General features: G+C 44.2%; 1 protein-coding gene across 1 annotated transcript; it reads right to left on the bottom strand.

Moving 5' to 3' along the window:
- Positions 1–2,839: 2,839 nt before the first annotated feature.
- ING2 (inhibitor of growth family member 2) lies at positions 2,840–8,724 on the bottom strand. Its single transcript, XM_004021687.5, has 2 exons — positions 8,070–8,724; positions 2,840–3,658 (listed from the first exon to the last, which is right to left on the bottom strand). The coding sequence occupies exons 1-2, from the start codon at positions 8,248–8,250 to the stop codon at positions 2,988–2,990; spliced, it is 852 nt and encodes a 283-aa protein (XP_004021736.2). The 5' UTR covers positions 8,251–8,724; the 3' UTR covers positions 2,840–2,987.
- Positions 8,725–14,525: the final 5,801 nt, after the last annotated feature.

Here is a 14,525-nt window from a genome sequence, read left to right as displayed (position 1 = left end):
GGGTTGCCATTTCCTTCTCCAGGGGATCCTCCAGACCCATGGATCAAATTCATGTCTCCTCAATCAGCAAGTGGTTTTTTTTCCTCTGACCCAGGAAAGCCCGCTTTATCCCCAGTACCTGGAACTATCTATATTCTCTCTCATATATATATATATACACACACACACACACATATATATATGGTACGATATATATATATGATATATATCCCTTCACCCCTAGACTGTCTGATCCATGAATAGGAACTGTTTCTCCTTTTTTTTTGAACAATCACTACTGAGAAAACAAGAAGCACCCAAATACTGATTCTTTAAGTATTGTTGGTGGAACTTTAGGGGTCCGGGGACAAAACTCCCAGGTATGTATCCACACAGGCACAGGTGCAGAGAATCCGCCAGCGGTTTTCAATCAGCTCAGGGTTTCATAGCATGGCAGAGGATCTACTTTTCTGTACATCAGGGGTCTTAAAAATTCTAATATTAAAACTACACTTAATAACAAATGAGTTAAATCACAACTGCTGAGGGTGGGACCCAAGTATCAGTATTTTGTGATGCTCCTGAGGTTAATTCCAATGTGAGACAAGTCGGCAAACCATTGGTACATAGTATGAGTTGGTAAGCATGCACTGAAATAGTATATGAAATCTGATACTTAAAAAAAGTAATGCCAGTCAAAATGTTATACAAACTTAAGGCTTCTATTTCCTGTGTGGTACAGAAAACAAAAAAGAAATTCGTAAAAAGTGTTTCAAAGATTTGGTCTCAAAGAGAACACACCTTTCAGGACTTTCCGTTGCTTTTCCTATCAAGCTTAATCCAAATTTGGGGACTTCTATTTGATAGGTTCTTCTTTTCCCCCACATGCTGAGGCAAACTGATGCACAGAAGTGTTGACCTCTATGACAGTCACACCTGCAAGTTTGGGGGGGCTTTGCACATACTGATATTTTCAACAGTGTCAGGTAGGCAGCTCTATCCTGGTCACAAGGACATAATCACTAAGACAAAATGCTGTGTCTCACGAGAGAAAAGAATTTCTCCACAATTCAGTATTTCTTGCTCAACATAATCAACTGTAGTCATCAATCAATCAAAATATCCTTGGGACAGAAGCTAATCAACTATTGTGTGTTTACCCGCCTCTAGGCTCACCTTGGGGGTTGCACAGAGTCGGACACGACTGACGTGACTTAGCAGCAGCAGCAAGCTCACCTTTGAACTGTCCTCATATCTCAGAATGAAGGACAAAATTAGTGAAAAACAAGTCCTTTGATTATTTAAATCTCTGAGTGTTAGTTGCTCAATAGTGTCTGACTCTTTGTGACCCCATGGACTGTAGCCCACCAGGCTCCTCTGTGAATGGGATTTTCTTGGGATTTTCAAGGCAAGAATACTGGAGTAGGTTGCCATTTCCCTCCTCCAGGGAATCTTTCCGACCCAGGGATCAAACCTGAGTCTCCTATATTGCAGGCGGATTCTTTACCTTCCGAGCCACCAGGGAAGCCCATTACTACAACAGAAAATACTCAATAGATTTCAAAAGAACCATAGATACACTTAAGTCAACTGCATACTATAGATGAGCAGCCTAATACCCAGATGAGCTGAAACGTTATGCCTAAAAGTCACACAGGAGAACTAGAAGAGAAAAAAACTTTTTTCTTTTTTTTTTTTCTTTTTTCCAAACAAGCAAACAGGATTTTTCACGTTAATCAAAAAGAATCCAGATCATCAGATTAGGAAGAAATAAGGACTAAAAAGTATGTTACATATAGATTTAAGGACTAGTCAATCTATTGTCCCCACCCCTGAAAAACCAAAAATTTTCCCAATATATGGATATGTATCCATCAAGATGCTTATCCTTAAAATATTAATCTTGGAAAATTCAATTTACAAATACATTATTAATTGCATTGTTATAATGAAATTAGTTCATTAAACATGAAGACACCAAACAGCACCAATACCAGAAAGTTAAGAAAGTAAATACACTATTACTTAAAATAATATATAATTTCTGATTGGGACAGAAACGAACTACAGCCACTAGCAAAACTACTTAAACTACTGTTTGACATAAAGGCAATATTTAAAGACTAGTATACACTTTCTTCCTGCTGATAGGCCTGTAACCAGGCATCCTAGCTGTGGGTCAACATGAAAAATAGTTAACAAAGATGATTTTTTAAAATTGCTCAAGCGCCTCGAACCATGATACTGCATAACCCAAATTTTGCCAATATAAGCCCATGGCAGCATTTTTGGTATTCTAATTGCTCCTACCTGCCTCAATTAAAACAAAACAACTCCCTTATGGAGCACTAGACTGAATGTAGCTGTGAAGCAGCAGCAAGGTATTTATAAATGGGCTACTGACGGTGTATCAAAACGCTACTATGGAAAATACAGCAGCAAATACTCTGATAAGAGCACATTATTCCACATGGAATCCCAAATTCTTATCTCTAGTTCCTTAAATTCTTGGAAGACTAGAGATCAACAAGTGTATGTGTAAATGGGGCCAGGGAGAAAGAAGCTCTGAACCGTATAGTGTTCACATTTTAAATTATCCAAGATAACCTGAAGGCTTACAGAGAACTCTCAACTGTATCTAAACTTTTTTAAGCACACAGAACTAAAATCCTAGCAAAACTTTGGTGTTTCCCCCCAAATTAGCATTGCAGTTTCAGTGAAGATGAAACAGGCATGGTGTGTGAAGGTTTTACCATGTTCAAGCCACCCTTCTCTAGTCCCTGCTCCTTTCATCAGGCAATCTGAAGACTACCTGGTTTAAAATATTTGGTAATTCAGTGCAGAAAATTAAGGTCACAGACAAAGTACAACAACTTTTAATACACCATTAATACTAATGATTAAAAATTATTGCATAGTCTTATGCATTTACCCTAAAACATTTTCTGAAAGTAGATTCTGAAAGAATTATATAAAAGACAACCCTTTAAAATGTGGATGGCCTTTAACTACCTCGATCTTCTTTCCTTCTTTGTCTTTTCAGTACTTTTGTCCATCGTTTTCTCATTATCTCCCCTGCACTTTGGGCAATACCATTTCCCCTTTGGTTTATAGGTAAGTGAAACACACGAAAAGTGAAACCATTCGATTGGACACTGTTCATTGTCACATCCGATCATTTCCCCGTAAGACACTTGGTTACATAAACAGTATGTAGGTTCGTTGGGATCTATTGCAAACTCGACGGGGGAAGCTTCTCTTTCCTGCTTGGCCTTGGAGCGTTTCTTTTTCTTGGCAGACTTGGATTTCTTTTCTTTGGGAGGCTGATCGTCACAGTCCTCGATCCCGTTCGTCATGTGACACAGGTCGCGGCTTTCACTGGTCCGCTGGCGGCGGGGCCTTCTGGAAGACCGTTCCGGTTGGCTAGAGTCCATCTTCGCTTTATCCGCAGCTCGATCACTTTCGGCCGGATCTTGAAAACACTGGGAGTGCAGCTCCATTTGCCTGGCCCGGTTTTCCACCAATTCGAGCATCTGTGTGACAATTTGAATTTTTTCATCTCCCAGTTCTTGACTATTGATTAATGCCCTCTGGAGATGCTGCTGGAGGCGTTTTTTCTGGTTCGAATCATCTTCTTTCTTATATTTTTCATAGACATCATCAATTTCCTTTAATGTTTCTAAAAAAGAAAAGAAAAAATCAGAAAAAAAAAGAAAATGCTTGCTGGCACATATAACATTTTTCAAGTTAGTTATTTTTCCCAGAACTGGTACAGTAAGAAAGAACTCAAAAAAAAAAAAACAAAAAAAAAACACTCAACCATAAAACCACATTCCTGCATAGTATGAATACATTAAAAACATTTTATTGTCCTTACCAAGACCACACATTATCCAACATGAAAGTACTTTTATAAATAAGCTAATAAAAAGAATGAGCCCTCCCTAGTACTCATTAATCTACATTAGAAAGAACAAAAGATGTGTGGCTAATTAAAAATAAGTCTTTCACCAGGACTAGGCTAGATTACTGTCCAGCTACGTTTACAGGATTTAGGGTCCAATCCATGACTTGCTACATGGCCCCAGAGGGCACTCTCTACCTTGACTTTCATATCATCCCCTAGACATTAAGCAAAGCAGACACAAGTAACTCTTAGCTTTCCATGATATTAGCTTGAATGGCTCTTTTATTGCATCACATGGGAGACTCTGAAAATCAGACTATTTCCAGAACAGGTTTAGATTCAGGTTCTGGCATCAACTGACTAAGCTACTAACAAAATTATAGTTAAGTCAGCAATGGGTCACTGTGCTTTTGTAGATAACTCAGCATTTGGTCCTCAGTTTTTTGATCTGCTGATTTAGGTACTTTTAGAGAATGTGGAACACACTTAAATCAACTAAAAATGGCCTAGTCATTAGAAGACATACAAAAATCTGAAAATATAGTTCCAGATGTCACCAAAATTTACATAAATGTCTTATTCAAATCTGTCTTCTTTCTTGTCCTTATGAGATACAATGCTAACTGAAAGAGTTCTTAGAAAAGGTGCAGAAACAAAAATTAACTTGGAGTTCATCACACCACATGTCATATCACTGCTTAATCTTCTAATATCATTACTCTAACGACAAGAACAAAAATGTTAGATGAGTAACATACATTGGGGGTCTGCAAGTAAGGTAACCCAGAGCATGTATTCAATACAACTTATGAAATAGAACCTCCTTGGAAACTGTAGGTACTCACACAAAGGACAACTATTTACTGGACATTGTGCCCCACATGTCTGAGGATACTCACACCCGCAGAGCGTATTTTTAAATAATGTTCACATCTTACTCATTTTCCCAGCTAGATATGTACGTGGATTTCTTTAGAATTCAACTTTCTTCCAGGAAAAATAACTTATATATTTTCCCCTCAGACACACAAAAATTGAAGTTTAAAAAATAAAGGCAAGCCTTATCCAATAATCAGGAATTAGAAGCTAATTATAGCAACACAGATACTATTATGAGGTAAAAATTCACGTTTTCAAGACACCTTAGTTACACAGTGACAGAAGAAAGGCCACTAACACTCAGAGTCCCTTTCATGCAACCTTCTCATGATCACAATCCCGTGAGCAAGCCACCACTTCTGCATGTGAAGACACTAAAGCTCAACAGGTAGCCTAGACTTTGCACTGCGCCATATCCGTCAATTTGGCTCTGCCCTTTAAGCACATTCTACACACCTGCATGGCACTGGATAGGCACTGGATATTAAATTTGAAAATTTAGCTCAAAGGTGTAAATAACCTTTGATTATGAGGGAAATTATGAACAAGAATACTGGAACAAAAGTTGAGGTTCTCTAAAAACAATACTCCCTAATAAATTGGGCTTCTCTGATAGCTCAGATGGTAAAGATTCTGCCTGCAATGCAGGAGACCGGGGTTCAATCCCTGGGTCAGGAAGAGCCCCTGGAGAAGGAAATGGCAACCCACTCCAGTATTCTTGCCTGGAGAATTCCATGGACACAGGAAACTGACAGGCTACAGTCCTTGACATCGCAAAGGGTCAGACACCACTGAGCGACTAACACACACATAATAAAGACTTCATTCAATTATGCAATTGTTTTCTTCATTCCTCTCTCTTTAAAAGTTTTTAAGTCTACTTTTAGGGTTCTTCAGTAATTTCTGAAAATGTATGAAATAGGTAGGAAAGAAACTTGACTGTCTAAATAATTTATATCACTATTACTGTAAATATTAAATAAAAAAGCAGAAAATACTTCAGAACTAGAAAAGAAATTAAAGACATGAAAACCAAAAACACACAAGTATACAAAGCTAATAGAAAACTGAAAGTTAAGCTTAGGAAGCATGCTCATAGAGTAACAACTAGATCACTGTTTTTGTATTACTTTTGAAATGAACTATAGTCTTAAGGGAGCTACAACTTTTTATAATCTCTCAGTCTTTCAAGGCCCAATAATGTTTCTCATGTTGTCAAATCTACTTCTGTCAATTCTAGATGGTCAAGACTGCATAGTTCCTGGAACAAATTATGGCTGGCCAATTCAAATTAAAGTATCTTAACTTTTGTGAACTCACACAGGTCTTTAAAGAAATGTAAAAGCATGCAAGTTTTACAAACTTCAGAGTTATCATTTGAAAAACTAAAAAGGTTCCACATGCAACTCTTAAGCACACATGTAATATTTTTAGGTTACAATTCAGGTATGTGCTTCCACGTCTATAGAAAACACCTTTGGAGAGCATTAAAAAAAAAAAAAAAAAGATTTAAATACTTTAAAAACGACCATGTCACCTGAAGAAGCCCTGCTGTGGAGTCAAATATTCCCCACTTAATTGGACAAGTTACTTAAACTTCTTGTAAATTTAAATTTGTCTGCAAAATGAATTTTTACTTCATTGAGCTGTGAAGATTAAATGGGATAATGTTCTGAACGCAGTGCAGCAACTGACAACCAGTAATCTGTATTAATCACTCCCCCGACCCCAACAAAGACCAGTCCTGTCAATATGGATTCAAAAGGCAGAAATAAACTGCCTTTAAACTGTTTTTTAATAGGTTAAAAAACAAGACACAGAGACAACTAAATATTCTATCAGGCTGCAGGCCCCAAAATACCACCCCAGAAATGCGTTAAGACACTAAATTGTAGGATTTGCGACAGGTCAAAAAACTGAGAATGGGTCCAAGAAGTTATCTTTTTAAAGTTCAGAGGGCTGATTCCACATCAGGTCCAAGGTCTGTTGCTTGATTCGGGACTATTAACCGCAAACGGTTCCCCATTTAAGTTAACTCCTCCCCTTGCAGTTGCAGGCGAAAAGGGTCACCAATGATAAATAACAAATAACACGCTCCGTAATAAAGGTCGATTCTCTGTCCTAGCGGTCTGGGTCTGACCACAAAGGGCGGCTTTTGCCACAGCATTTAAACTCGGCGGAGGAGGGACCCAGGGGTTGAGGGACGCCAGGCGGTTGCCCAGTCAACCAGCTCACACCCTTCGGGGACCCGGAAGTGACGCAGGGCCCGGAACCTACGCGGTGCCGGGATCGGCGACGGTCCCCGAAGCTGACTGTTTCTCTGTCGTGATTTGAGTGACTGGGGGGGGGGAAAGTAGAAAATTCACAGACAAACGTGTCCCGAATCCCAACGTTGACTGCGCCGAGGGCGAGCTTACGTCCTGCACTGCCGCCCGAGCCTTCCCGCGACCAGCCATTTCCCGGACGGGCGGGAGCGCGCGCGCCCGTGCCCCGCCCACACCCTACGTCACCTCTGCAAGCCCCGCCCCCAGGCGGCGGGGGGGTAGGGAGCCTGCTCACCCCACACTCAGACACTCACATACACACACCCCTCGGCTCCCCCGCGGGGAGCCCCTAGCCTTTCAACCATTCGGCTGTAGCAGCCGGGAAAGGCTGCGGCCCGGAACTTTCCCTGGGGTGGGAGACTGGGGAAGACTCGATTCCCGAGCCCAGAGCCCCGGAGCGCCGGGGGAGGGACCTCCCCAGAGGCCACCTTCGCAGTCCGCCCTCGCCCCCTCCCCCCTAGCACGTTCCAGTGCATCTGCGCTCAGGGGGTGGGGGCCTGAGGCGGGCTGGGCTGAAGGAAGCCCGGCCCTGTGGGCCTGCGGGAGTCCGGCCGCGGCCGGACGCTCACTCCCCACGGCAAGCCCCCCCTCCACCGCCCTGCTGCACGCTCCCCGAGCCGGGGCGCCGAGGGGTCTGCGGTACACGGCGGGCGAACACCCGGAACAAATGAGCTTGCTGCTTAAAAATGGCTGATTTCGTCTTCACAGCGGCTGCAGTCGCTGGGTCTGCAGCGGGGGCTGACGAGCGGCCACCTCTCCCTTCCACCCTCAAGACCCCCCCCAAGAAGTCCGCAGCGGGGGAAGGGGGAGGGCCGCGAACCCCACCTGCGGGGGCCCGCTGCCCCGGGTCCCACACACCAGACCCCACACACACACTGTGTACACTCGGGGTGAGCTGGAAAAGTGGCACTTTCCCTGGGGCAGGCTCCGAGCGACCGTGCCCGGGCCCCGAGTCGGGTGGGAGGACCCGCGGTCCCTACCTTGATATTTGTTGTCCAGCTCCCGCAGCACGGACACGTTCCTCTGCATGTCGTGGGGCAGCGACTCCACACACTCGAGGTAGTCCTGCACGTAGCAGGTGAGGAGCCGGCTCCGCTCGCCGGTCAGGAGCGCGGCCGACGAGTAGAGTTGCTGCTGCTGCTGCTGCTGCTGCCCTAACATCCTGCCGCTGCTGCCGCTGCCGCTGCCGCCGCCGCCGCCGCCGCCTCCTCCGCATCCAGCAGCCACACATGCAACAGCCACGGCCGCCGCGGCTCCTCGGCTCGGCAGCCCGGCGCCGCGGGGACACCGGCCGCCGCTCGGGAGGGCACTGCCGAGTCCCCCAATCTCCGGTCCCTCCCCCCCGCAAAGAAGCCCTCACTCCCCGCCCCCGCCGTAACAAGCCCAGGGGCGGGGCGAGATCGCGGCACCCTCCTTCCCCCCTCCCTTTCCAGGACTAGAGCAGCGGGGACCCCCCCCCCACCCCCGAACTCCCCTAGCGGAGCTGGCGCCGGGGTCCCGAGCGTTGACACTTCCGGTCCCCCCGGGAGGCCCCAGATGCTACCAGTGCCGCCCCGTAACTCGGATCCCCATGACAAGCCTCTCGCTGCCCGCTTTTCCCCCAATCACCCTCCCGCGCCTGCCGGAGAGTCTCTCGCTGGGCTGCCCCCGCCCCTCCGGCTGCGGCCGCCTCTGCGCCTGCGCAGGGCTCCCTCCTGAGGAGGCCCGGGGGCCCGCCCCTACCGCCCTACCGCAGGGTTCGCATTCTCCCGCCTTCCCTCCGCCACCCGGGCGATTGGTCTGTCAACTCTCGGCCCGGGCGGGGGGAGGGTGCGGAGGGCGGCCAAACGGCAGGCTGCGCCCCGCCTCCTCTTAAAGGGGCAGCGCGGCCCGGCCCGCCTCTCCGCTAAGTGTCTGAATGGGACTGAAGCGCGAAGGAAGGCGACTGCCTTCCTTCCGCCCTTCCCTCACGGAGGGGGAAGCTGGGTCCCGCTCTCTCGGCCCGGTGTTACCGACTTTCCGCCCCGCCCCGCGCCCATCAGGTGGGGCCTAGCGCTGCCCCTGGAGAGCCTCAGAAAGCGGCAGCGGGCGGCCGCTTCCCGCCGCGACCCTGAGGGAGGCCTGCGGGGACGACGCGGCGGGCGCGGCTCTCGGGCATGCGCGGCGGCGGTGGCGGTGTGCCCGCCGGGCCGGCGCCGCGCTCGGGCCCCGTCCTCCTCCCGCCGCGGCCTTCAGGCTCCCGGCGCACAGGGGGCCGATCGCGGAGGTAGTCGGTGGCGCCCCCGCGGCCCCCTGCGTCTCTTTCTGCCTTGGGCCGCCCGCCTTTGGGATCTTCCCTCTCGGCTTAGGCCAGCGCCCGCCCTTCCGCCCTTGCGGGGGGTCTCCCGCTGCCCCAGGACCTGCAGGTTTGGTCCGCCCTCCGACTTTTGTAGACTCGCGTTTATTTTAGGCAGACTCTGCCCTGTACCTGTTTGTCCAACAGACAACGTTTTTTTAAAAAAAAAAAAAAACATGTTTTGCCCCCGGGGATCAGAACGTTTAAACTTGAAACATTGGCGGTGACGGCTTCCTGACGGCGATAGGGGCACGGTCAGTTAACATCTTCGACCTAAAACAAAACCACTGTGGGCCCGGCTTGAAGGGATGATGGAGACGCCAGGATAAACCTCAAGAGGAGTCAGGCACTTACCCTCGTCTTACGTGATCGGCTCTCACGGCGTAAATTTCTGTCTGGTGTTAAATAAAATGCCCAGCAGAGGAGTTGATTTGAATTCCATATTGACTCGGTGTATATAACAGCGTGTATTTTTTCAAAGAAATGGGTGTAAAGAGAACAAATACATGGGGAACTTTAACAGTTGCCTGTGTAAACAAGCACTGTTGTGAGCAGTACCTCTGCGTTAAAAAGAAAACCTGAATGGGCGATAAACTTGAATTTCTCCTTATATGCAGTTGGTTCGCAGTGGTGGGCCACCTGTCTGGTGACCTGTTTAGAGCCCTTTTGAATAGTACATAACCACTGACATGCAAAGAACAATCTAGACCTTGATCTAGAGGATATTTTAAATTTCAAACCGAAAAAAAAAAGCACTCTTGGAAATTTGAGTCTTGGGAACAAGATAACATGGCTCAGGACTCAGAGACTTGTGTGTTTTGCTGTGAGGCTTCAAGGTTTTGATCACTCGAATATTAAGTCAACCTAGGAGAAGGCAGTGGCAACCCACTCCAGTACTCTTGCCTGGAAAATCCCATGGACGGAGGAGCCTGGTAGGCTGCAGTCCATGGGGTCGTGAAAAGTCAGACACGACTGAGCGACTTCACTTTTACTTTTCACTTTCATGCCCTGGAGAAGGAAATGGCAACCCACTCCAGTGTTCTTGCCTGGAAAATCCCAGGGACAGCAGAGCCTGGTGGGCTGCTGTCTTTGGGGTTGCACAGAGTCGGACACGACTGACGCGGCTCAGCAGCAGCAGCAGCAGTAGGCAGTACAGAGTGTTGTGTTGATATTTTTGAGAACTGCCTAGGGATTTTCTTGTCATTCTGGAAGTCTTTCAGATTAAGTGGCCAGGTCTTGTCAAAAAAAGTCACCGCTCGGAATTGAATTTTAATCACCTTTTACTTAAACTCTGCTATTTTTGTGTACTAATATATTTAAATCAGCTAGTTTTTAATGAAGGCCCCAAATAATACAAGATGCCCTATAATTTACTGATTTAGATTTGACACAAAATGTGCCCATGGGTTTTATTCAGCCTAAGAAGTGATTTGCAAGCCAGTATGACACATTGTTAGAAACTAGAAGTGAGAGAAAGCAATGATTCGTAATACCTAAAGCACTCCCTCCAGGAGCTATGAACAGCATGCGAGGAAGGAAGGATGAATATGGAAATGAAAACATTAGTTTCACCTTTCACAATTCTGTTGAACAGGCTGAAAGGAAGCAAAAAATCTAAATAATGATTTTTCAGCTTGTGTTGCTGTGAACCTATAAAGAACACTCTGATAATGGTAATATATGTGTGTATGTGAATCGTTAGAGATGTGCTTTCTTGCTATGCTGATTTATAAAAGATAATCAACATCTATTCCTACCATAATTGTGAAAGCAGAGTGTGGGGGGAGATTTAAAAAAAAAATCACTGTACTCCCCAAACTCAGCCCTTGACCTTGGTTATGTATCATGTCCTTTTCTTCTCAAGAGTCACTTACCTGGAAATTTGGGGCCTTTTCCTTTACCCTGCTAAATGCAATATTTAAAAGTCCCCAATTCTCCAAAATATAGAAGTTAATTGGTGATGTTTAGTTGTATGAGTAAAGAAAAAAGTCATCTTATATGCTCTTCGGTATGAAAGTGAAAAAGTACAAAAGTAACCTTAAAAAAGATAAGTTACTGACTTATCTTTTAAATTACCAAATTAGTAGAACTGTCTGATGTTAACATTAATTTATAAATCTGTTACTGTAAGAGGTTCCTGGTAGGAAATTTTTAAGAGGTCCCTGGAAAAAAGTGAAAGTTGCTCAGTCCTGTCCTACTCTTTGCCACCCATTCCCCATGAACTATACAGTCCATGGGGAATTCTCTAGGCCAGAATATTGGAGTGGGTAGCCTTTCCCTTCTCCAGGGGATCTTCCCAACCCAGGGATTGAACCCAGGTCTCCTGCATTGCAGGTGGGTTCTTTACCAGCTGAGCCACAAGGGAAGCCCAGGAGGTCCCTGGAGGCCCTTATTTATATTGTAAAGGGTTGGCAGGGTATTCAGGAGGCCACTTCAAACTATGAAGGAGGGTTCCCAGGTGGTACAGTGGTAAAGAACCCACCTGCCAATGTAGGGGATGTAAGAGACACAGGTTCAAATCCCCGCGTGAAGAAGATCCCCTGGAGAAGGAAATGGCAACCCACTCCAATATTCTTGCCTGGAAAATCCTGTGGAGAGGGAACCTAATGGGCTACAATCCATGGAGTCTCAAAAAGGTCAGATACCACTGAACAACTAAACACACACAACTATTCTTAAAAAAAAAAAAAAAAAAAAAAAACCCTGCAAACTGATGGAAAACTATAACTAGCAAGCAGTGCTGAAGGTTTCCTAAAGACATCTCTTGAGAAAACTCAGCTACTGCTTGAGTCAGGCCAATTAAATTTGAAACCCTTTTCTTTTTTTCTACTTTTTAATATTTTTAAAAACTTTGTTCTGGAAAATTTCAAGCACACACAATAGTAGAGGTAATAGTACAATAAATCCAAATATGCCATTCACCTAGCTTGAACATTTATCAATATATGGCCCATAATGTTTCACTCCCTTATACTTTATGCACTATTATGATTTTTCTCCATAAATACTTTAAATATGAACAGATAATCTACAACATCATTATCACATCCAAAAGTTATCTATCATTTAATATCCAGACAATTGACATTTCCCTATTGTCTAATTGATGCTTTTTCACACTTGGTTTGTTTGACAAATGTATTTGGCACAGTCGTTCCACACTGCATTTGGTTAGTGAGACCTTTTCTAAACCACTGCTGGTGCTGCTGCTGCTGCTGCTGCTACTGCTGCTGCTAAGTTGCTTCTAAACCACTAAGAGGCAGTTAATTTCCTATTTAATTCAGTGAAGCAGATAGCAGTGTTTTTCTAAGGAAGATGTTTGGATTGTTGGAAAGCATTATGTAAAATATAGTGAAATTCAAGGAAATCACTTTTAAACAAAATCCTCATATTGAAAGTTTACTAATTGATAGCCCCCTGTAGAAATGTAATTATATCTATTGCAAATAAATCTTCTAAAACTCTAGGCATTTGTTTTAGAGTATAATTTGTCCTAGAATTCCAAATGAAGCATTTTAAATTATACTGAAAAAACCCTAAAACTTGAAATCAGTTCATTAGTACAATAGGCAACAACAATAACCGCAAATACTAAGAATCTACATCTCCAGTGAGCTCAGTTTTGAAGCATTTTTTATTGCTTTATTATGTAAGTAGTATACCTTAATTGTGGGGCTTCCCAGGTGGCTCAGTGGTAAAGAATCCACCTGCCAATGCAGGAGATACAGGAGATGGAGTTTCAATTCTTGAGTCAGGAAGATCCCCTGGAGGAGGAAATGGCAACCCAGCTCCAGTATGCTTACCTGGAGAATCCCATGGACAGAGGAATCTGGCAGGCTACAGTCCATGGGGTCGCAAAGAGACAGACACAACAGAGCACAAGAGCACGCCTTAATTGTAGGAAAACAGCAAAAAAGAAGACATATAAAATCACTAAGAACTGGAAATAAGTCTTCTTGGTTTCTAAGTAGACCCCCAAGATGATTCCATTTTAGTTTTTTGCTTTAAGGAAACACTCTGTCTAGGACTAAAGGACGAAGTTAAGAAAATACCAGATTCTCAGGATGGAATATTGCTAATGTTAGTATTGTTATCCTGTACATTTGGTTTATGAGGTAGACAGCACAGATTGGTGTACACAGTCAATCCTACTATGGGTTATAGTGCTGTGCAGCAATTAGAATGACCACTAACAGCAAGAGATGATCCTAAAACCTTTTAACGGAGCTGCTCTGAATAACTTGGTCTATCGTTACAGAAAATTCAGTATGATAAAATGTCATTTCCATAACTAAGAAGAAAAGCAAGCATGTATTATCCACTTTGGTTATCCCAGAGAGAAAAATAAAGCATATGGTATACTCTGCATATTGCTGACCAGAAAAACATTCAATATTCCCTGGACGGTTACCATAGTTACACAAGCCGTTTATAACACCAAGAGGGGGAACTAGGTCACAGTATTGAAGGAGTTTGAATTATGCAATTATGTTTCCTAAAAGCAGAGGAAAGGGTTTAAAATTTAGGGAAGAGAGATTTATACTTATGTTCAAAATTGAAACTCTGGCTTAATTTTGCTGGGGAAACTTAGTAAATCTGTCCAAAATTAAATGTTGATACTGCAGGTGTAAATCATTTAACCTGTACAAATAATGAAATAGCTTGATCCACAAGTGTGATAAAAGAGATGCCAGCACATTCTGTCCTTGTCCATACCCCTTTATCTCAGTGAGCAGTACCGTACCTTAAAATGTTTTTGCAGATAAGCAATAAACCCAACAATAGCCTAGAATCGTAGAGTAGCCAAAACCTGTAAACTGAAGTTTTGACCTCTTACTTTTGCAAGTTTGAGATTAAAGCTTGGGGCAGGGCTTGACATATGGTACGCTTAATTTGTTGTAGAGATGTTCCTATTAATTTCATCAAATGGACAAAGAAGTGTGGTAAAGAGGTAATGTATTGAAAGCCATGGTAGCATAGGCTTAGCCCTCTTTAAATTATGTGGGTTTTTTTTCTTTTTTAACTAAGTACCTCAAAAAAGATGATTTTATTCAAGAACTGTGCCTGTTGTCTCAGAGCACTGCACAGTGCTGAGTAAATATAGGTTGAATGAAGGAAAAAC

Source organism: Ovis aries, chromosome 26 (genome assembly GCF_016772045.2).
Source record: "Ovis aries strain OAR_USU_Benz2616 breed Rambouillet chromosome 26, ARS-UI_Ramb_v3.0, whole genome shotgun sequence".
Taxonomy (NCBI): Eukaryota; Metazoa; Chordata; class Mammalia; order Artiodactyla; family Bovidae; genus Ovis; species Ovis aries.
The sequence above is the reverse complement of the archived record's forward strand: the minus strand, read 5'-3'. Positions and strand labels throughout refer to the sequence as shown.

Excerpts from the sequence above, each read along its gene's own strand:
- ING2 (XM_004021687.5), bottom strand. The coding sequence starts at position 8,250 with ATGTTAGGGCAGCAGCAGCAGCAGCAGCAGCAACTCTACTCGTCGGCC. Across the intron at positions 3,659-8,069 it reads GCTGGACAACAAATATCAAG|AAACATTAAAGGAAATTGAT; the intron begins GTAGGGACCGCG and ends TTTCTTTTTTAG.